Raw genomic sequence first — 22,379 nt, 5'->3', positions numbered from 1 at the left:
GAACACACACACGGAGCAGTGGGCAGCCATATTGCTGCGGCGCCCCCGGGGAGCAGTCGGGGGTTCGATGCCTTGCTCAAGGGTCTCGTCTCAGTTGTGGTATTGAGGGTGGAAGAGAGTGCTGGTTATTCCCTCCCCCCACCAACAATTCCTGCCTGACCTGAGATTCGAACCTGCAACCTTCGGGTTACAAGTCTGACTCTCTGTCTCTAACCATTAGGCCACGACTGCCCAGTTACTTTTAGTTACTTATTACCTAATGTTAAGAGCAGAGTTCCAGATATTACTCAATTGTATTTTACTGTAATTGCACTGATAGTAACTGTGAACCATTGGTACTGAAAAACTCATTTTGTGACAAACATCACTGAAAGTTATGAGAACCCACAATACCTTTTAAGTAAAATAGGCCTTTTAAGGCCCCGATATACTCAAAACGAAGTTCTTTTTCATTGTTCGCTTAGGGGTAAAACGAAGTTCGAAATGAGTGAGTAGCGGTATACTGTTATCGAACATCCCGACGCCACCCACTCTGATGAAAGCAACGTTTATATGAATATGTAAATCTGTGCTGCGCGCTTTCCTCTCAGTAACAAAATAATGGGTATGCCAACCCTCTACGGACACCTTGGCAATTGAATCGCCATTGGCTAGTAAATTTTTGTGTTTACTCGCCAGACCGAAATACTATACTATACTTATATATATATATATATATATATATAATGTTTGTAAAATGGTACAGCTTTTTAAATATCTGAAAAGTACTCTCTTAATATCAGTCAGTCAAGCATTATAATATGATAATCAAGTATTATTTAATTAATAGAAGTTTAGTCATTAGAATTAAAACTTGGTAACCATGAACTTAGGACTGGTGCTGGTGCCCAGCCAATGAGATTGTCGTTTGCGCATTAGTTCCGCCTACTACAGGAAAACCCGGCAGTTCTTAAAAGCTGAAGAATTCCAAAGGAACTCCGTTATTTTTACAGGAAAATACAACAAAGTATATCGTTTACATGTAGCGCATCAATTCTGCATGTTATGTAAGACTCTCGCTCGCTCTCGCTCTTTGCGCGTGTGAGAGAAAGCGACGGCGAGTCGTGCGCCTTCACACTAGAGTTTACGTTATGCCAAATACACAAACACAGGTGCGCTGCGCATCCATTCAAATGAACTGAAAAATATCACAGATCGCTTGACGGAGAGTGAAACTCTGAAGCGCTCAGTCAGAGTGTTCTGTGAGTGAAAATATATCTGTGCTAATCATATACTCAGCCTCCAACTCACACACTGGCGAGTAAAATCTGAGAATTTATTAGCCATTGGCTAATATTAGACATCATTTAGTCGCCCAGAGTTAAGATTTAGTCGCATATGTGAGTGATTTACTCACAATGTAGAGGGTTGTATGCTTGCACGAGGTCTGCAAATTAGCACTCCCGTGAAGTCACGTCATATGTATTTACATGGCACTTTATTCAATACATTGATTAAAAGCAAGCAGCAGTATTAAACATGAAAAACAGTGTCAGTGTCTCATTTCATCAAAAGCAAAACTTAATTTGCTACTATAAAGCAACTCTTCACTGGGTTCAGTTTTTACCCGCGGACATCTCCCCTCCAAGGACTCGACAGACGAAATTAACCCAGAGAAGAGTTCTGTGTTAAAAGATGGTAGAGCCTCAGCGCACACCTCCTAGGCCGTATTCGTCACAGGCCAATGGTAATACGAAGGTGTTTTGCAGTCGGAACAAACTTTTCCGGAAAGTTTGCTTTGGCAAGCCGTTTCGAACTCCCAAAACGAACTTCGTTTTGGCCGGATTTTGTTCGAAATGACGTCACATCAGTTCGTTCTTTGATTTCGTTTGAAGTATATCGGGGCCTTTAGTCAGTTCATTCAGAAGGTTTCTTCTGGCTGATTTAACTAGTAACTCTGCTACACTGGTTGAGCTGTATGTTTGTTTTGCTTGGAACTCATAAGGACAATTGAATAGAAAGATATGAACCAGCATTAATAAGCAGTGCAGGAAACACTAGCATAACCACAACAGAAACAATATTTGAACATTTCTTCTGGAACACCATGTTTAATAGTATATTACCAACCCACATCAATATAATCACAGTAGTGCACCTGTATCTGAAGGAGGATCCTCTGCTGAAGAAGATGGCTTTGGATTGGGGCTGAGGCTGATCTAACAGACGGAAAAAAGAGTGATGTTCCACACAGTTCTTCCAGAAGATCTTACACTGATCTCGACTGCCCATTAGAAATTCCAGCGTATCCTGATGAGGACCCTGTGGAACGAAAGGTTGATCATTCACTGAGAAAAAACTGAACTTGAGAACTTCCATCTCAGATGAAAGGCAACAAGAGGAAACATATGGTTCAGATTCTTAGCACCCCATGTAACTGATCCCGACAGAATAACAAACGTCACTCTGAATACATTTAAAATGCTTACATGGGGTAAGAGATGGCCCCATCCAACCAAGCTCCTGAGCTTGAACACAGTACTTCTATACTTGAATCTGTATGTCCCGGGAGGCTGATTTCACAGCATTGTATTTCTTCAAAATTGTGTATTTTGGTGGAGGTATGTATTGACATTCTGACTTGAGTCTTCTCTCATATGAAATCGTGTCCTTGTTGTCATATTAGACTATATTCTGTCCCTTTTAAATTGAGGCAGTGTGTCTACATGTTTGCAAATGGACATATAATAATATTATTTAACAATATATAATATAAATTTGATACCCACATGAACTTCTGGGTGCAATTTAATTAAAAATCGTTTCCTCTTGAAGCTCAGCTTCCGAATCTTAGACCAGTTGAAGGTGTTGATTTTGGTGTGGCCCTGAAAAAAAAAGAAAGGTAGATAAATAAAAAAAACAAATACATGCATATCAGGGCTGTCAAAATGGCTGAAAAACTCCCAATTCAAATTTTGTACTTAAATATTATCAAAATTCGAATTATATTCGAATTTAAAATGCATAATTTCAGTTAGGGTGAAGAAAAGCTTTTGGCTTCTCTTCTGAGGCCACAAGAGGGTGCATCGAGCAAAATATTACTAATGCATGTTTATTCAAAGCATAAGATAAAATGACTATCTGTGAAAAAAGTGCATAATGTTTAAAATAATGTTTATAAACCAATTATAAGTTGCTTCAACAACTATAAACAAAACAGCATCATGTATGCATGCATAGTTTAAACACTTACATCGTCATAGCATCTCGTGCGCCACTGATAAGGCTGCCTCCTTAACACACACCTAAAATTCGAATGCAACGTTTTTGCATTCGAATGTGGATTTTTATTTTAAATTCGACGAATATTCGAAATTTGATTTTTTTTGACAGCCCTAATGCATATATACATGTGATCACTCGTCAGCTAAATTTTATAATTAATGTACTACAACAACATTGCATTAAAGATGCACTAATCATTCAACTAAAATGGAGCACTAACAACACCTTTTTTATTTTTTTTAGAACACTATGAAATCAATTATATTCTGAAAGACAATAAAGCTGCTCATTTACCTGAAAGACCTGCAGGCCCATGTGTGCGACAGCCAGGTTGATCTTGGTGCCTTCTCGGTCAGCGGCGGGATGAAAGCGAACCCCATACATCTCCAATTTACGAGCAATCTCCAGAACCTGGAAATCTGATTCTGCTGGGGTCTGCCCACTACAGGTGAGGAAGCAAAGGCAAATATTAGAGAAAATATTTAACAAATAAAACACAGTACCACAGCAAAAAGAATTCAAAGGAAAATGAGTGGTAAAGCATATTTTGTAGCTTTTTTATAGCAGGTTTTCAACCTTTACATTACCCCACAATTTAAAAGACAAACCATCTTCTGTACTCACTTTACAATAACTTAATTTAAACATACATTTACCATCCATTCTCCAAAACACTATATTATAATATATTATTATATTATATTATGTTATATTATAATATATTATTTTATCCTGTAGAAATCATTCTAATATGCTGATTTGCTTTCTCAAGAAGCATTTCTTATTATCAACATAAAAACTTGAAAACAAGTGACTGCTTAATATTTTGTGGAAACTCGCAAAAACTATATCCTACCATTTCTATGCAAAGTGTGGGGGCTGGGCAAACATATTCCAGTAATGTTGAGTAGCATTCTGGCTAATCGTGGGCAAATGTTAGAGCAGTGCCAGATCATCAGTGCACTCTAATTTTGCTCATCCTTTAAGCTGTTCAATCTGCTTAAGCCCCTCCCCTTCCCTTGTGGCCGTATGGCTAATAAAGAGCCTTGAGCCACTGGATTACAATCACTGCCTCACATAGCCGCTGACACGGCCGACCTGCAATACTTCTCTCACAGCCAAAGCCTCAGATTAAATGCACCGGAACTGCACCGTTACAAAGAGCCAAAAACACAGGGCTGATATGCTTGAGATTTTACTAAAAACTGACAACAATGGTATCACAAGACATTATTTTTAACATTTTTTTGACTCCCAAGATATTCTTACTCCTAGATATGGCACAGATATCTTCTTCAATTTAAATTAGATTTTTTTCTTTTAGCCCATTTTGTCTTCTGCCAGGCAAAAAAAATAAATAAAATTCAATTATAAGACTCACTGCTTACAAATGTCATAGGACACGTTTTTAATTATCGTTCATGTCTGTACCACAAACGGTGTGGAAAAACTTACATCTAACGTTTGATAGGGACTTCAAATGAGCAACAAATGCATAACTAATAATGAAAATGCTGCTAAAATATTTAATTTTAGATCATTATTTATTTATCTGGAAGGATGATCCATTCAGAGCATAAAGAAGGATTATCTGTCCCATATTATCATATCATGTCTAATAGTGTCTGCAAGCTTTCCAAAGTTCAAGCAGAGAGAGAAACTGCAGTCCACATTTAACTGCGCTTAAATCCCATAAACTGCCACACAGAACAATCACTTACACACTATCAGATCTCTTCTCGCCAAATAAACTCAACACCAAATGTAAACAGACTGTCATTCAAGATTACCAGGGTCTGTATTTAAAGTTCATTTAGATGTTCTGCTTGAAAAAAAGGCCTCTCATACCACACAAACGCTTCCAACTAAACTGGACATGATAAAGAGCTCAGTGAAACTTACAAATGTAAAGCCTGACAGGCTGAGATAAATTAAAGAGAACAATGCACAAGCCTAGACCATCAGGCCAAAACAATAAATGTCTTACATGTGTCTGCGGTGGAGCTCCATGATCTTTTCTTGCACACGTTCCTCATATGGCAGCAATTTATTAATCTTCAGAAACTCCCTGTCTGCTATGTCATCGTAGTCACCGATCTCAGCTGTGTGGGGGAAAAGAGAACCGTAAAGGGTCAAAGATAAATAAGAGTGGCCAAGAAAAACAAAAGGAAAAACACATGTGCCAAGTTCTTAGAAATGTGCTGCTTGTATTCATGTTGATTTCATATGGTTTTGAAAAACTTTTAGACCATTTTAAACCCTTAAAATTACATTTTTAAAATGACAATTTTTTACAAATATCCAGAACACTTGGAATATATGGCATGTGACGTGTTCTGTGATACATTTGCATCTCTTTAAAAAAAATAAATAAATAAAAAATAAATAGATTGATGCTGGTCGCTATTCACTGCCATTATACAGACAAGCAAGACATTTTTTTAAATTTCTTCTTTTGTGGTCTGAAAAAGAAAGGAGGGCATACGACATTGGAACAACACCAGGGTGAGTAAATAATGACTGATTTATCGTTTTGGGTGAACTCTGTCTTTAAGCACCAAATTAGCATATTAGAATGACTTCTGAAGGATGACGTGACACTGAAGACTGGAGTAATGGCTGAAGAAAATTTAACATTGCCATTACAGGGAAAAAAATAATCATTTTAAATTCTATTAAAAATAGAAAATGGCTATTTTAAATTGCAAAAATATTTCACAATATTACAGTTTTTACTGATCAAATAAAAACAGCCTTGGTGAGCATAAGAGATGGCTTTCAAAAACATTTTTAAAAGATTTTGAATATTATGTTATTTTGGGGGTTGCACCATAGGACATTTTACTGCCTGAAATAACCTTAAATAAATACCAAAATGTCAAATGTTCTGTTATTTCAAAATTCTTTCTGACATTGATTCACCGTAAGAAAGTAAGATGCAAGAGTCATCTCAGTGATATCAATTGTTCCATGTTTTTTTCTCTGTTTGTGAATGTTGTCATTTTTTACTTTATGCCCCTCATTCATACACACCATATTCAAGCCACTGAATGTATGAATTCCATTTTTAATGCATTTTTTAATCGATTAATAAGAGACAGAAAGAACTAATCATGTCAATGACCAGCAACATTACAAAGCAGAGACACAACAGAATCAGTGTAACATAATAGATTTAAAACATTATGAAGGACAGGAGTCAGGACTTCAGATACACTAATTGATATTATACATACATTGCACCAAATGAGAGGCCAGCAGGGCGGCAGTGTTTTCCGTACAGTTCAGTCGGCCCTCCATTAGATCCCTCTTGATTTGCAGAGAAAACAAGTACCTAGAGAAAAAGCACATAATAAGCACGGTTCACCTTGTCTATGAGTACATAAAGGATGGATGATGATTTCTGAACATCTTACCTAGTAAACTCCTCCTGAAGCTGACCAGGATCTGGAGGAAAGAACTTCACCGACAGCCGAAAGAGTGTGTTCATTGGCCCTGTGGATAGTAAGTATAAACACACAGGCTTCAAAGACCCCCAAGATCCTCTGATGTCTAAACACAACACAAAACAGAAAGTCAACTTACGTCTCGCTTGTTTCACTATGAGCTTGGTGGGCTCCAGCCAAACCTGTAGAAACAAAACCACCAAGAGTAAAAAAGACTGGCATTTCAGCTTTTAACCACCATATAAAGTCTAAGCAATAAATAATACAAATAATCCCTCACTCTTTCAAACTACATCCGTTTCTGGTCTTTCAAGAAAGCATTAAAACTGAAGAACATCTTGGTCGCAGAGGCCACAGATGAGATCTTGAGATGCTGACCAGTGACCACACCAAAAACATATTTCAAGAATTTTTGGAAAGCTATTATCAGCTATAATTCAAATGCTCTGGGAAATGCACATTTTTAATTCAAACCTCTGTGCTTGCCTGTTTTGGGGTCTTGCATAGATGTGGATGATCTGTTTTAACTGATTTGTAGACGCCCTGCTCCACCAAGCACATCTGGAGCTGATTGTGGCAAGAATGTACCTTTTCTCACTCCACCTCCAGCTCCTTCCACTCCACTGACCTCTCATCTTTTACGGAATCATACAACAACCCCGTACACACAAATTCCACACCTGATTCAACTCTCTCCAAAGAAAATGGCTTGGCACACTCAAAAACAGATGGCCAACAGACTGTCTCCAGTATTCATCTCAAAATTATTATTATTTTTTTCCGCCAATAATAAAGAAACCAAGATGAAAAAAGATGCATTATGGCAATAATTAAACTGCTATGCAAGTGGGTTTATACAGCACAACAGCCCTTTTTCAGCAGCCTCAGTATTTTTCCCAGTTATTTTCTCCATAGTAGGGATGTAACGATTCACTCCACTCACGATTCGATTCGATTCACGGTTTTGATTTCACTCATATAAACTCCTACACCTAAATGAATCGCGATTTGTTTAGCATCTCAACCGATTTGAATCGTCACATATTTGAATCGATTTTCAACCGGCTCGCAGTTAATCGTTACATCCCTACTCCATAGTGATTAAAAAAATATTTTAATAAACAGTTCTAAGCAATGAAACAATTCAATAATAATACAAAAACCAAAAAACAAATCAAACAAGCAAAAACCAAACCAAATTAAGCCAAACCAAAACTCAAATCCAGAACAAAAAGCAAAAGCAAAGCAAAAACAACAATACCAACAACAACAAGGCTGTAGCAAAAACATTACAAAACACCTAAAGATTAATTTCTTTCTTCTGTTGGACACAAGAGAAGATATTTTGAAGGATGTTGGTAACCAAATGGTGTCAGTTGCCTATGATTTCAATTGTAATTTTGTCCATGCAATAGAAGTCAATGGGAACCAAAAATGTTTGGTCACCAACATTCTTCAAAATATTTGCTTTTGTGTTCCACAGAGGAAAGAAATACAGGTTTGGAACAACATAAATGATGACAGACTTTTCATTTTAGGTTGGACTATCCCTTTTTATTATAAAAAAAAGAAAGGCCTAGCTTATTAAAATAGCTTATGGTTGCCTTGTAAAGCATATAACAATAAACAATTTGCCAGCAAATTAAGATTATTTTGACTATGTAACTGAATTAAAGGTGAAGTGTGTAATTTCTGCACCTGTGGCACCAAAAAAAATAAATAAATAAAATAATGACTGTTTGCCCAAAGATTTCCTGAACATTCCTTTCATTGGTCAAACAAAAGGAGAGTTCCATCCCTAACTCGCACTATTGGCAGTGTTGCGATCAGTTTACCGATGTATTACTTACTTTCTCTGTCTATTAAGCAATGGTAAGTATTTTAAGATTGAAAAAAATAACATACTTTACCTTCACGTTTTGCTACAACTTTAGCCTGGATCACATAATCCTTTAAATACATAAAATCTCGTCTGGCACAATACACAGAACTGTTTAGTGAAATGTAAAATCTTTCACATTTGTGTGTAGTAATTCTGTATAAATCTTTTAATGACATGGTCCATTTGCAGGTATGTTATCAAATATCAAGATGTGTTCTTTAAGTTTGTGCGCCTGCATCAGGCAGGTTTAAAGGGAACAGCAAACCTCTGGGGCCCAGAGAGAGGCAGCACAAACAACATAATACACCTCCTCGTCTTTTGAAAGCTTAGCCGGGTTTTCAGAGGAGCGGGCCGTTCACAATCCCGTCTTTGTGTGAGCAGGGGGACTGTTTGTCAAGTGGCCACTTACCCAGTTCATCTGCAGGTTCTGAAACTCCAGACCAAAATAATCGCTCTCAATGAGATTGATCCGTCTGAACACTTCAGAGGAAAGAGTTTGCCCATCCGCTTTTGACTACAAGAGAGAGGGGAAAAACAAAACATTCAATTAATACATTTACAAAACCTTTTTTTTACAATCATGACAATTTGGCTGATTAACAAATTATTTGCTGATGAACAAATAATAACAATTAATGCTTTAATAGTCCATTTTGTTCATTACAGGGCAAGCATAATACATAAACATACACCTTGAAAAGGTGTCATTGTCATTTATTTACACTAGAATTATTCAACAATAAAACTTATGATTTCCTTTAAGGCTACATATATTAAAAATACTGCACAAGAGTAAGATGACATGAATAATAATATTTTTAATATTATATAATTTAATAAAAGCTTTCAATAAATAAATTAAATTAATAATTTGAATATTTCTTTTCACTTTCCATTCACACTCATTTGTTTTTTTTTTTTAACCAATCCAACCTAATTATAATATTATGGTAATATAATATTGGTTACTGTTGTTATGAATATCAGAATATTATGCATTAGTAATACATTTCAAAACGTTCTTAATACGTGAGGCTAAAATTAAGCAAAATTGCAGTTATTAATTATAACTGCAATTCAATCAAATTGATTTAAAGTCTAACTAATTCTAAGTTAAAAGTTGTAGTTCATTTTATATAACATGGTCTACATTTCTTCATATTTCTTTTTTCTTTTTTTTTAAGATTATGGGGTTGTGAGGGGAAAAATATTTCTGTGGAAAAGCAGCTGCATCTGCTATGAAGTCGTTGGATATTTGAGGCTAATGGGTGTCAGCGAGAAATATCTGTGGCCTATCTGAGTAATTCTCCACAGCGTGCAGCCGGGCCAAAACCAGACACAAGGCCACAATACAGTCAATCTCTCTGAGATCAGCTGGACTGTCTGTTGTAAACATATAACTGTGAAAGGCGAGGAGAACATCTGAGGACATTTCAGGGCACATAGGCGGTTAAACCTGCTTAAAGGAAAAAAGGGTTTTCCCTGTAAACGGATTCAGGGGTTTGTCATTACAAAATGAAGGACTAATTACTATGTACCCAGAACACACTGCGCTTAGGTTTTGCCATTCGAGCCTGTGACTTTCTGGGAAAATTATACAGCAGACAGCTGTTTGTAATGTGAAATGTATTTTAAAGACCATAAAAACAGCCTGACTTGAATTGGGCCGGCCAGATTGTTACCCTCCAGTTCTTTGGTACATTCTAAACTTGACTGATTCTTTCTGCCTTTAATACAGTTTCTTAAGTAAAGAATGTACTCTCTGTGCCAAGCAGGGCAGGTAAGCACCTTCCAAATGGCCTCCTCTTGGCTCTGCCAAAACTACTTTTAATAATTTTTAATTGTTATTTTGATCTGAAGAAGCAAAAATTATGATACCATTGTTGTTAGAATTTAATGCTGATATGAAATACATTAGGGCTGGGTATCAATACAGATGTCCAGATTTGATTCTGATTCATAAGCCCTCGACTTGATTCAGATTTAGAATCAATTCTTAATTTCATTTGGGGATATTTCAGTTACAATGTCATTTATAATTTTGCCACTATTCTCTGTCCTCTAATGTTGTAAATTATACAGGGCAGTGTTTCATAATTCAAAACCGGTAATTTTTAACCTTTTTAAACTATTCTTCAAAAGAACTGGCCCATAAAGGTCATTCATTTCTGGAATCAGGCTACACTGGTTGTGCTGTACATTCTTGATTCCTCAAGAACATCTCTGGCAAAGTATGATTTCTTCTACCTTGGCACTGAATTATTATTGGATCACTCAAGATCACAATTAATTGGGGAGAAGAAGAAAAAAAATCACCCAGCCCTCAAATGTATTATTGAAATGTAATCTGGATAAAAAGTTATTGCCCGAAATAGATAAATATTAACGCAGTTTTGTTTAATTCACACATACTGAAGCACGTAATGCTCAAGGTGTCTTCAGCCTCTGCCGCCTCAATATATGAGTACATGAACAGATAAACAATCTCTAAAACTGTCCAGAGAGTCACCTCATGAACATTTTACAGTTTCTTTTGAGAAACACTATCATCAGATCATATACAAAAAGAAACTTAAAGGTCTTCACAGCAACACGTCAAAATAAAAGTTCGGTTTAACTTGAAGAAACTGTAACAGAAATTACTTATTGTAATGATACTACTATTACTAATAAAAAAAATTTAAACATTCTTTTGATTATTCGAATTTAATGAAAGCATTAAAATCGAATCCAGAAAATGAATGGAAAACATTACAAAAATTCCTGGCCTTAAAAATGTAGTTTTTGTTAAACTTTTAATAAATTGCTGTTAAATTGCGTAAGTTTCCGGATTTAATTTTTTAAAATTTAACTAGTCTAGAAAAACTAAAATGGAAAAAAACTGAATTTGGGGGAAAAAAAAAAAAAAAAAAATTTGGGAAAAAAATCAAACGGATTTCATAGGGCCCTATTCATGTAAATACTGTGCTCGGATTCCGATTGAAACAAAACGTGTCCATGTAAACATGGCTATTGTTATAAAATATTTCTATTTCAAATAAATGCTGTTCTTCTGAACTTTTTATTCACCAAAATATCCTGAAATAAATTACATAGTTTCCTCAAAAATAATAAGGAATTTGTCTTGAGCACCAAATTAGCATATTAGATTGATTTCTGAGTGACATTAACATTTTAAAATATATTGAAATAGAAAATAGTTATTTTAAATTGCAATAAATATTTCACACTTTTGAAGAGTAGTGCAAGTTATACTACTATGTCTATAACTTATAAAGAAAATAGCCAAAAATGGCTGCCAATTGAGGGATTTTGATGTACAATCACTCAATTTTTAGGCACTACAATAAAACAATGAAAACCCACTGCTGGTATGAACACATCTTCGACGTTCTCACACGTGAGGTGTGTCTTAAGCTTGAAAGTGAATTCTACAGCCTCTCAGTTCACATACTTCAGCAAAAATTGGATTAAGTCTCTTTTCTACAGCTTTCTCAAGCACCCTAAACTAAAAGCCCATTAGAAGCGCAGCATAACAAAACTAAGCTGTGGATCAACTTGGTGGTGTTGACTGCAACAAGGAAAAACCACCCGGATCATATTTTCCATGTGTCACAGAGCAGAGCCCACCGAACCCTCGAAGCACACAGACGTTATCCAGCGTGCAGGAGTTTCCCTGTTACAGTAGGAGTGTCAGCTGGGCAGGTTTATGGGTCAACAGTGGCTGGGATTACTGAGCAGCAGATGTTCACAATCTGGGGAATCTTTCTCGTATTCACCAAGCCAACTTGTCAGACTACATTGGCAACTGCTGAATCCAAACTAACAGTAGTGTGTAAGCTTTTGCATTTAGTCTGTCTGTGAACAGAATCTATGTGATCATACGTTTGAGCGCTGACTGTGTTTGGGCATGTTGAGATCTCAGCAGGAGGCATATCTTTCTCACACACTAAGCAGGTAGCAGCTTTTACTATGTTGCAACGATTTCAGCCACACCTTGACACCAAGCGATAACAAAACATTATAAATCATTGACATGGGAGTTACAAGAATGGATTACAGTGTTTCTTGTGCCGTGGCTGCTGAATCTTCAGCACCACAGGCCCTCAGTAAAATAAATCATACAGAATGAACAGAATGTGATATAAAAAGAAAGAGAATACGTAAATACAAACATACAGCACAAGCAGTTCAAAAATGACCAGCCAATGTCTCTTCTGAAAGGTTCTTTTGATGAACTGTTCAAAAGATTCACAGGTTTAGTGATCAGAATCAAATCCTTAACTAACTGAACTCACTGAATCAGAGTAGTCAATGAATCAACATCTGACTTGCTAAAGGTTGTGATGAAAAATAAGTAGTGACAAAAACCTTTATTCCATATTGTGGCGTACATCTGACTAACGGATTATCAAAAAAGAATACAAAATAAGACGGGGAAGTGGTTCTATGAATCGGTTGTTGTTATTAGATATTTTAGATATTTAAAAGTGAATGCGAGCTTGTAGTTGATTGTGGAGGACTGGGGTTTAATTACATAAATCCGGCAAACATCACCAGTCTAGTCTGCCATTTCCAGCAGATGATAGAGTTGAAATTTTCATTAATTGGATGATTTTTTAATTTTGATTAAACATTGCAAGGGCAAAAAAAAAAATCTAATATTAAACACATACAGAGATTAATCTTTCGCAATAAGATCTATGATGTGCATTTTCAAAATGGATAGGTTGAATTGTCATGCCAACTTAAAACATTTAAAAAAGTTAACATTACTTTCACTGACACCCATCTTAAAATGAAGCAAGTTTTGTTTACTTAAATTTTGTGGAATGTTGTTAATGTAAATCAACTTAAATGTTGAAATCAAAAAGAAAATGAGGCAGCCCCAGCCAAATGATTTTATGAATGTAACAGCCAACACATGACTGTACATATTAGATTAACCATTTAGTTCAATATTTAGCTCGAAGTAAGCTCTCAGGGAATGTGCTGCAGACAGCTACATTTCCCGACTTTTCGTCACCGTGGTAAGAATGTACATGCAAAGTAAACAAAAAGCTGACCCTGCTCTCAGGTTCTTGACCGTTGACTCATTTAAGAGCACAGATCAACACTCTCCCTCACTCAATACTCTCATTGTTACAGTTATCAACTAAATGCTTCAGGAATCTGACCCTTAAAATAAACAGAACCGGGCCCTTTCATTCACATTTCATTATAAATCTGATTTCTTCTTGTATGCATCAATCTGACTGACTCCCACAAGCGATGTGTGACCATCACCTGTGTCTAGCATCTCGGCAGACAGCTGGACATACATTAAAGAGGTTGTCAGCAGTTAAAATGGGAGTTAATAAGGATCAGAGAAGGGTTTAAGTGTACCTGTCATTACTGACCAACTGCTCCAGTGTGCTGTGTCATCCAGGCAGTTAAACGACTCGCTAAAGCCTGCCTTATGAACCAAACTCCCAAAGTGCAGTTTCAACATGAACAGTACACTTGGGGTTTGGTGCTCAGTCTCATTTACCAGGCACAGCACAGAGCAGCACATTATCTGGTTGTAGATGTAATGTGATTTAGTCAAATTTAATCAAATATCTCGTGTAGATAAGTTCCTAGGAGTTACACTATCATTCGCTCTCTTTTTTACCACAGTTTTTGCTAGGCCAAAACTATTTTCCCATTGCTAAGCCCCGCCCTGATTTTCAGTAAAAACATTAGCCACGTTTCCACTGTCGGGCCAAAACCGGGCATGCTAGTCCGTGCCAGGGCCAGTCGTGTTTCCACTGTCACTTTCGGGGCTTCATCAGGCCTCGTTGGGGCTTCCTCAGAGCCAACGGCCAGGGATTTTCCTCCCACCAAATACCTTGGGCCAAAGCGGGCCAAGTGGGGCTAGAGAAGTGATCATGTACAAAGTTGTCATGAGTTTATCAGAGTTACAGACGGTCTGCGCCGCTGTTAATTTCCCATGTTTTTATATCAAGCTACCAGCTAGCGTCAACATTTAAAATTCAAAAGGAGATATTTTATTTAACAGAAATCACTTCTCAAAAACTACAACAAACGACTGATATCACAAATACCGACGAATGGGAGACCTGGTTGAGCTGCACTAGAGAAGGCAACGAGAGTTATCACTGTGTCGGAGACACGCTAGCTTTCTCAAGGCAGACGAACTTCGAGTGGTTACAATCATCCGGGTTTAAATCGCGCTCAAATTGTATTTGATATTGACGCAATATTTACACTGAAGCTCGCAGCAGGCGGCTATTATGAGAGCCTGTTCTAGTACACCTCCAAAACAAAATCAAGACTTTGTAAAAGAGCATAATAGGACCACTTTAAGACAATTTAAATGGAAAACTCTCTTTCAGACACCAGCGAGTGTCTGAAATAACTTACGATTGTGACCCGATGGGAATTTATACGATGCTATAGGCTACAAGCCTATAAAAAAAAAAAAAACAGACACCACTTGAAGAACTTGTACAAATCAAATACGATTATAATCATGTACTTATTTGGTTTCATATTTGATCGGTCTCTTCGTTGATACCAGACATATGCATATGTCATACATTTCATATACTCCGTGTAACTCTGGTAAACTTTCTGGTTTTCTGTCTGTGAGCTCCCTCTGTTGCTTTGGCTGAAAGGATAACGAGAGATAAATCCTTACATACTTTGTGGAAAATTCATATAAATGCTCATTCTTACGTCAAGAAATTTGACGTAAACATACAAGAGTTTGTCAGAAATGTTCTATTGTGTTATGCGTGTACGCATTTGAACTTAAAAACACTAGTAGAGTTGTTTTGTGCATTCCTGTCATCAAGAATAAACGGAGCAGCTGCCACTGAACAAGTATGTGTTCTCTTTTTATATGAAATAATGATAAATATCAGTTTGATTTAGCATGCTGACAAATTAATAAATTACAATTTTTATAGTAAATAATTGCTATATAAAATATCGATGCTGAAGTCTTTATAGTTAGTCAATATAGTTATAGTTTTTATTAATTTTTCCCCTTCAGGGAGGCGTGATAAGGACAGGTTTTAGAATAGTGCTGGTCTGACAGTGGGAATGCAGCTTGATTTTGGCCTCGCTTTGGTCCAGCAAGGCTCATTGTTAGCCCTGGCGCGCACTGGCTATTGTAATATTGACTGGACATCATTCTTACATGTGCTGGGATGAACTGTGACCATTCAAAGCATTTGTCTCTGTGGTTTTTCTTTTAAAGAAATTTTCAATTACACAATAATGTAAGCACTCCTTAGTGGAACTTTCTTTGTTTATCCACAAGCTGAACTGGAATGTGGATAAGGGAAATATACTTTGAGTTTTAAAGTCAACTGAAAACAGAAAAGCCTCATTTGAAAGCATTTACAAGTGATAACATTCATCGAAGTGAAAAAAACAAAACAAAACCAAGAGATCATTTGGTAAAGAGTTTAGTTCAAAGAAATCCATTTCGCTTGTATCGTCACTTGTGTCACATTACAAGTGACCTGGCAACAACGCTTTACTTAATTTTTTGGATAATTTTCATAAAATCGAATTTAAAACCATCCAAACACATGGCTTCTCCATTGACTTGAGAGCAAAAGCTTGTCTAAGAAACAGGCGGACAACCATAAGAAAGAAAGGTCTGATCAGATGAAAAGTGGCAAACTGCAATGGCACTTAGATTGCAATAGATTGTTTCTGATATATTTTGTTGAATAAAAAATGGGTGAAAAAAATGGAGAAGGACATAAATTGGGACAAAGTTGTTCTACCTTGATTCTGAACCATCTCTATTGCATAGTACCAATAATTTAGTAGTCTATAACTACTGCCATTGTTTAAATAAAACTAATATATTAAAATACTACATTAATAAAATGTATTAATATATTATTTAGCATACATTTTTTTTAGTCTGAATCGATAACAATTAACCAGGTTTATTAGAATTTCAACAATACTGTACTGTGAACGGACATTAAATGAAGTCTCTTTGGAAAGGCTCTGAAGTGAACTTGATCTGTGCTACAGCAAATCCCCTGATTTAAGGTCAAAGCCAGCAACGGCTGCCAACAGATCCGAACCATTGAAAAGCCCAATATGTCACGCTTCAACACCCTCAAATTATATCAGAGTGAGAGATGGCAAAAGTTGTCATCCGAGTTGGGGGCATCGGGGGCTTGAAGCAATCAAGAGATGCTGACCTCTAGGATTTTCCTCATGGCCAGCTCTCTCAGAGCAGTCACTAATTTGTTCCACTAATTGCATCGTATGGTGGACGTTAAGCAGGCCAAATGAGAGAGAGTGTAAGGCTTCCTAGTACTGACTGTACTGATAGGACAGCTTATCATATAGGATTGCCATAATAGCAATTTCAAATAATCAGTAGAATTACAAGTGAGAATTTGATAACACAATACAGTAACATAATGAGGTCACACACTCACACACACACACACACACACACACACACACACAACTAAAATCAATTGCATAAATGCTATAAAGTGAATTTTGGCATCATGGTATGAAAAAATGGATATTATTTTTGAGAGTTTCTCAAGATTACTTTTAACAGTGTTATTTAATTATTCCTGTTTTTAAGGGGCCTTGAAACCCTAAAACACTATTGGAACTTTTGCCATGCCTAATATCACATGTATCTCACATTATCAGTCATCAGTCAATCTACTCTCTAGTTATTGGTGTTGCACTTAAAAAAAAATCTATACAATCCTATCCAAGTTAACCAATCCTAAAACTAACTAAAATAAGACTAAAAGAGAGACAGGTCGATGTATGTTATGCTCAGCTTTATCGCAGGAAATTGTTTAAACTCCAAATGATCCACATTACAGCAACAGAGCTGAATTGCAACTCATTCCAAGCAACTGCAAAAATTACATTTGCCATTATTATCGAGGACTCTCCATTTAAAGTTGTCTGACACTCACAAAGTCATAGGTCTTTAAAGTTTAAAATCATGTCCAAAGGCTGGACTTTAGGGTTCTACTGCTATACTACTCATGCCACACCAACACAATCTGCCCAATCCTCCAATGCCTACTCCCACCTACCCCATTCCTCCCACTCACCCCTCTATAGCCTGTCAACCAAACTATTTATGAGCTTGCTTGCTCATGCTGGACAAGTCCTGCTCCACTCCCTCCTCCGAAATCCCATCAGCCGGCCCCTCTGTCTCCACTATTCCGCATTCCCCAGTGATCGAAGCAGCCCCCTCACTGCACTGACCCCTCCACAAAGACTCATCTGTGCCTCACACAAACAAAACACATTCATATATATTCATTAAAACACACACACATACATTTTCATCGCTCTGCAGGTCTGTCTTAACCACAAAACAGGGAGTGCTTTTTTCTCTCCTGTTGTTATGAGCTGAATAAAAAGGCCCAGTGTTATCGAGCTTCCTGGTGCTACGAGGTGTGGGCGGAGCCCCGAGCCTGTTGACCAATCCCATTCAAAACTCTTTTTTGCAGAGCCGCCCATTTACCTGGTGTCACTGTGGCTCCCTCACTGTCAGTTGCAGTTGTTTTGATTCTGAAAGCACATTCAAAAATGGCTCCAACATTAACAAAGGAAAGAATCTGGGTACAATTTCTACATAAACAAAGAGGGAATGTCTACTTCGGGTCTTTGCACAGCATTACACAACACACATTGTTTTATTAAGAAGAAAAACACATATTATAAGGGAGGAATTTTGCCAGTAAAGACTAAAACATTCAAAAATGGCTCCAACATTAACAAAGGAAAGAATCTGGGTACAATTTCTACATAAACAAAGAGGGAATGTCTACTTCGGGTCTTTGCACAGCATTACACAACACACATTGTTTTATTAAGAAGAAAAACACATATTATAAGGGAGGAATTTTGCCAGTAAGGATTAAAGTTGGCACATGGAGCCAGCATTCTTGGAAGGCATGTTTTACTTTCTGTTGTGCCATTAATGTCATTTATGTACAGGAAATGTCTTTTATTGTGACTGTTTCCAGGTCTGTGCAGGTTCAAAGACCGTTTCTGGCCACTGAACATTCTCAGCGGTTCAGCTTTGAAAAGACGGGCTGTTTTTTTCAAGGCCTGAGCCAGTTCAAACATCCAACGCAGCAATTTGTGTCTATTTTTACTTGCACATCAATGGAGAACAAGCGCAAGATTGAATGTAAAGTCAGGACAAATCATTTTATGAATCATGTCATTTATGAATCAGTCGTGAAGTAATGTAAATCACAAGTTCTTACAAATATTCAACACAAATGATAAAAGGGTCAATGACAAATAAAAGTCTGTATAATAAAGAAAATGAAAAAAAAAATCTAGTTTAAAGTGTGCCAAATTCTTAGAATTTCGAAAAAAAAAAAAAAAAAAACTCAAATGAATGACTCTAAAAACAAATATCATATTGCTTAACTTAAATAATAACTATAACAAATAATTATTAATGCATTAATTCATGATAATTAATATTAAAATATTTTCTGTACACACTGAATACTTGTTTGTAGACATTTAAATTTTTAAAAAGGACAATTTATGGTAAAAAGTTTCACTGTTTAATTAAAGCATACTTAAAGACTTTTAATTCAGAAATTAAAAACATGTTCATCATACAAGACGTCTGAAAAAAAAAAATAAAATAAAAAGAGTGCCACGCCATTGACCCAGAAGTAACTGTTGCAATTGTAAGTGTAACATTTTGATGTATCACTGCTAAAACTCGCAGCCTGCCGATAAATTTGTAGACTTAGATAAGAAGTATTTGTCCAGACAAAGAGGACATTATCATCCGGCTGAGGTGTATTTATATCTGTTGCATAGTGTCATTGAGCAGATAAAGGGGACTCTCTACTCTCTCTCTCTCCACAAGCAGCTGTGAACAGACCCTCATTGGAGAGTATTTGGCAAGGGTCCTGGTCCTGGCACAGACTCAGCTCAGTAAGAGAACCAGTGTGACATGCTACCACACACAACCTCTCCTGCCTCTCTTTAGGACTGAAAGCAGGGGCTCTACCAAAATACAGCACGCTCAGGCCCTGGGCTGTGCGAGAGGTCTCTGCAGTCTCTGTTTAAAGGGGTCAGATTTGACTCTTGCAGAACCAGGATTATTATAGATAACTAAAACTAAAAAAAAGCATTTCCATTACTTGAAATAAAATTATTAACTCAAATAAAATAAACTTAAACTTATTTTATTTCAGCTACTGAACATTTTTTGTTTCAGCTAACATTTTTCATTTTTCTTTAGTTTACCTGATGTACTAAAATAACTAAAACTGAAAATAAATAAATAAATAAATAAATATATATATATAAAAAAAAAAACTCTCGCGTAAATTGCACTGACATGGACCAATTATCTTTAAGCTTGATAACCTACACTTTACTATTCCATTATGCAATGGGAGCTGAAGAGCCATCAGATTCAAAAAAAAAAAAAAAAGGGCCGGGAAAACCTATAAGCTAAGCAGCTGTTGTTCCTTGCAGGTTACTGTAAGTTTTTTAACAACAGTCAAGTAAATTATTTGTGTTGCTGTTGCATGTCATAGGTCAAAGAACACGCGGGTCAAAGGATAATGCCAAGATGGCACATATAGTATATCCCAGAATGTATTTACACCCCATAGATAAAGAATACACTTCATCAACAGTTCTATACGATACATACTCTATGTATTAAGTGTGTAATTTCGGAAGCTTCGGAAGATTATGTATCATACTTCGTATTCAACAGAAACCCATTGCATAAAAATTGACATGTACAGTAATTACTATAATAATTTTGGTATTACTACAACCACATACACTATTGGAATGGTTATTAGAATGGATGTTATGGATATTAGAATGATTTCTGAAGGATCGTGTGACACTAAAGACTGGCGTTTATAACAGATCCTTCACAAGATCAAAGACTCCAAAAGAAGAAAGTGGCGTCAGCACTGATGAGACAATCATGCACAATTTAGACAATACACACAAATTACACTTGGCCAGATGCATCAGGAATACAATAAGTCTCAAACTACCTCCTAAAATGGTTCGAGTGATCGGATGGTGATCTGTCTTGAATGTGTTTAATTTACACCAGTGCAAACACATGAAATAGCCAAGTGTAAACAGGCCTTAATATTCACAATTTGGCTACAGATCCCAAAACGAAAGTTAAAGACATAATCCAGATACAGGGGTAAAAGTCCATAAATACATTTTCCCTGATTTCAAAGTCGGAGAAAATTATAACTCTGGCAGACGCTGTGGAGCAGTGAACAAACCCATATCCATAAATACATGCTGAGGCTGGGATTGTTGCAGGCCTTTAGCGTTTAGATGGCAGCACAAATTACAAGTTGGCGAGGCAGAGGAGCGGCTCACAGATGAAGAGAGCAGGTCAGTGGGTTTCCGGGTGAACTGGGAATAAGGTTAGAGGCAGAACAAACAGACTGGTGCCCAATATGCACGTGCACAAGCATTCATTCCCTCATGGCAAATCATTACAAACTGTGTGGGCCTGCCAGTTCCTAAAATCAAACAGCTGTAAGTTTTATGCCAATTTAGGGTTATGTAGAGCCGTGGGAACGGAGCGAGGCCTTTGTGTTTTGGTTCTGTTTGTGCGCGACAGTCATCCGCGAGGGGCTGTCTCACTATTTTGTGTTTATTTTATTATTAAAGTTTTGTTCAAATGTTCGCCGATTCCCACCTCCTTCCCGTGACTACGAACGTTGTTACAGTCCCAAACCGTCCCCGCTCGCCCCGCCTTTATCAACTGAAAATAAACAACATTCAAGCATTCAATTTTATAAAATAATTTTTAAAAAAGACGACGAAGATCTCATTTAAGATAATTTAAAGACATTGTATTATTGTTATTATTAACTATTATAAATTTTTAATAAATTATAATAGTTAATAGTTTTTGCTTTTATTTTTTACTCTTGGCTTGGGTAAAATATAAGTTTTGTATGTCATTGTATTGAATTTTTGCTTAGTATTAATATTATTTTATTTTTCCTCTTCCTTCCCGTTTATTTATTTATTTGTTTGCTTTTCTGGCTTTATTTGATATGACAGTGAGACTGGAAATAATTGGAGAAAAGACAGGGGAACAGGATGCAGCACTCCATTAAAACCAATACAATTCCCATTATAACCCTGAAATCCATTACATTTTTATTGTGTTTTGAGAGGGGTTCTATTGGTTTTTTTTCAGCAGGCAAGATTATAATGGTATAACTACTGTTACAGAATTAACTTAATTACTGAATTTCACAGAAAATATTTGTTTATTTTTTATAAATAAAGAACTGTATTTCTTACAGAGTAATATCGCGTCCATATCGCAGGCTTTGCGATTAGGAAATCGCAACGTCTCAAATCGCGATTTCGAGTCGATTTCGATTAATCGCACAGCCCTAACTCAGAGTTGCATTTCTTTTAAAATAATAATAACATTATTATTATTATTAGATTACTAGACACTGTAAATAAATAAATGCAAACAAAAATGTCCTATGTGAATTCTGCCCTAAGAAATGCATCTGATCTGAGTGTTAATGCCTGTTCACACCAAGGACGATATATAGGGTTGTGACGGTGAGGAAATTTTCCCACCAGTTAATCGACGTGTGACAACACCGATAATACCAGTATCACCGTGGGCGCAGGGGCGTTTCCTCTTTTCCTCGCTTTTAAATAGCTTGCAAAAGCGACGTGCGCATTTTACTTTCACTTTCAAATAGCGGCAATTCGGCATA

General features: G+C 36.6%; 1 protein-coding gene across 5 annotated transcripts in view; it reads right to left on the bottom strand.

The window, feature by feature from the left end:
- LOC107696757 (FERM, RhoGEF and pleckstrin domain-containing protein 2-like) overlaps positions 1-22,379 on the bottom strand; it is a 58,880-nt gene that overhangs the window by 26,227 nt on the left and 10,274 nt on the right. For all 5 annotated transcript variants that reach the window (XM_016497239.1, XM_016497241.1, XM_016497240.1 and 2 more), the window contains exons 3-10: positions 9,002-9,106; positions 6,850-6,892; positions 6,681-6,759; positions 6,501-6,598; positions 5,252-5,366; positions 3,559-3,706; positions 2,769-2,864; positions 2,138-2,301 (exon numbers count right to left, since the gene is read on the bottom strand). In XM_016497239.1, the coding sequence (XP_016352725.1) occupies positions 2,138-2,301; positions 2,769-2,864; positions 3,559-3,706; positions 5,252-5,366; positions 6,501-6,598; positions 6,681-6,759; positions 6,850-6,892; positions 9,002-9,106 (848 nt within the window). The remainder of the gene's footprint in view (positions 1-2,137; positions 2,302-2,768; positions 2,865-3,558; positions 3,707-5,251; positions 5,367-6,500; positions 6,599-6,680; positions 6,760-6,849; positions 6,893-9,001; positions 9,107-22,379) is intronic.

This window comes from Sinocyclocheilus anshuiensis, unplaced genomic scaffold (genome assembly GCF_001515605.1).
Source record: "Sinocyclocheilus anshuiensis isolate Anshui unplaced genomic scaffold, SAMN03320099.WGS_v1.1 scaffold999, whole genome shotgun sequence".
Taxonomy (NCBI): Eukaryota; Metazoa; Chordata; class Actinopteri; order Cypriniformes; family Cyprinidae; genus Sinocyclocheilus; species Sinocyclocheilus anshuiensis.
Note: the sequence above shows the minus strand (reverse complement) of the source record. Positions and strands in the feature narration are given on the sequence as shown.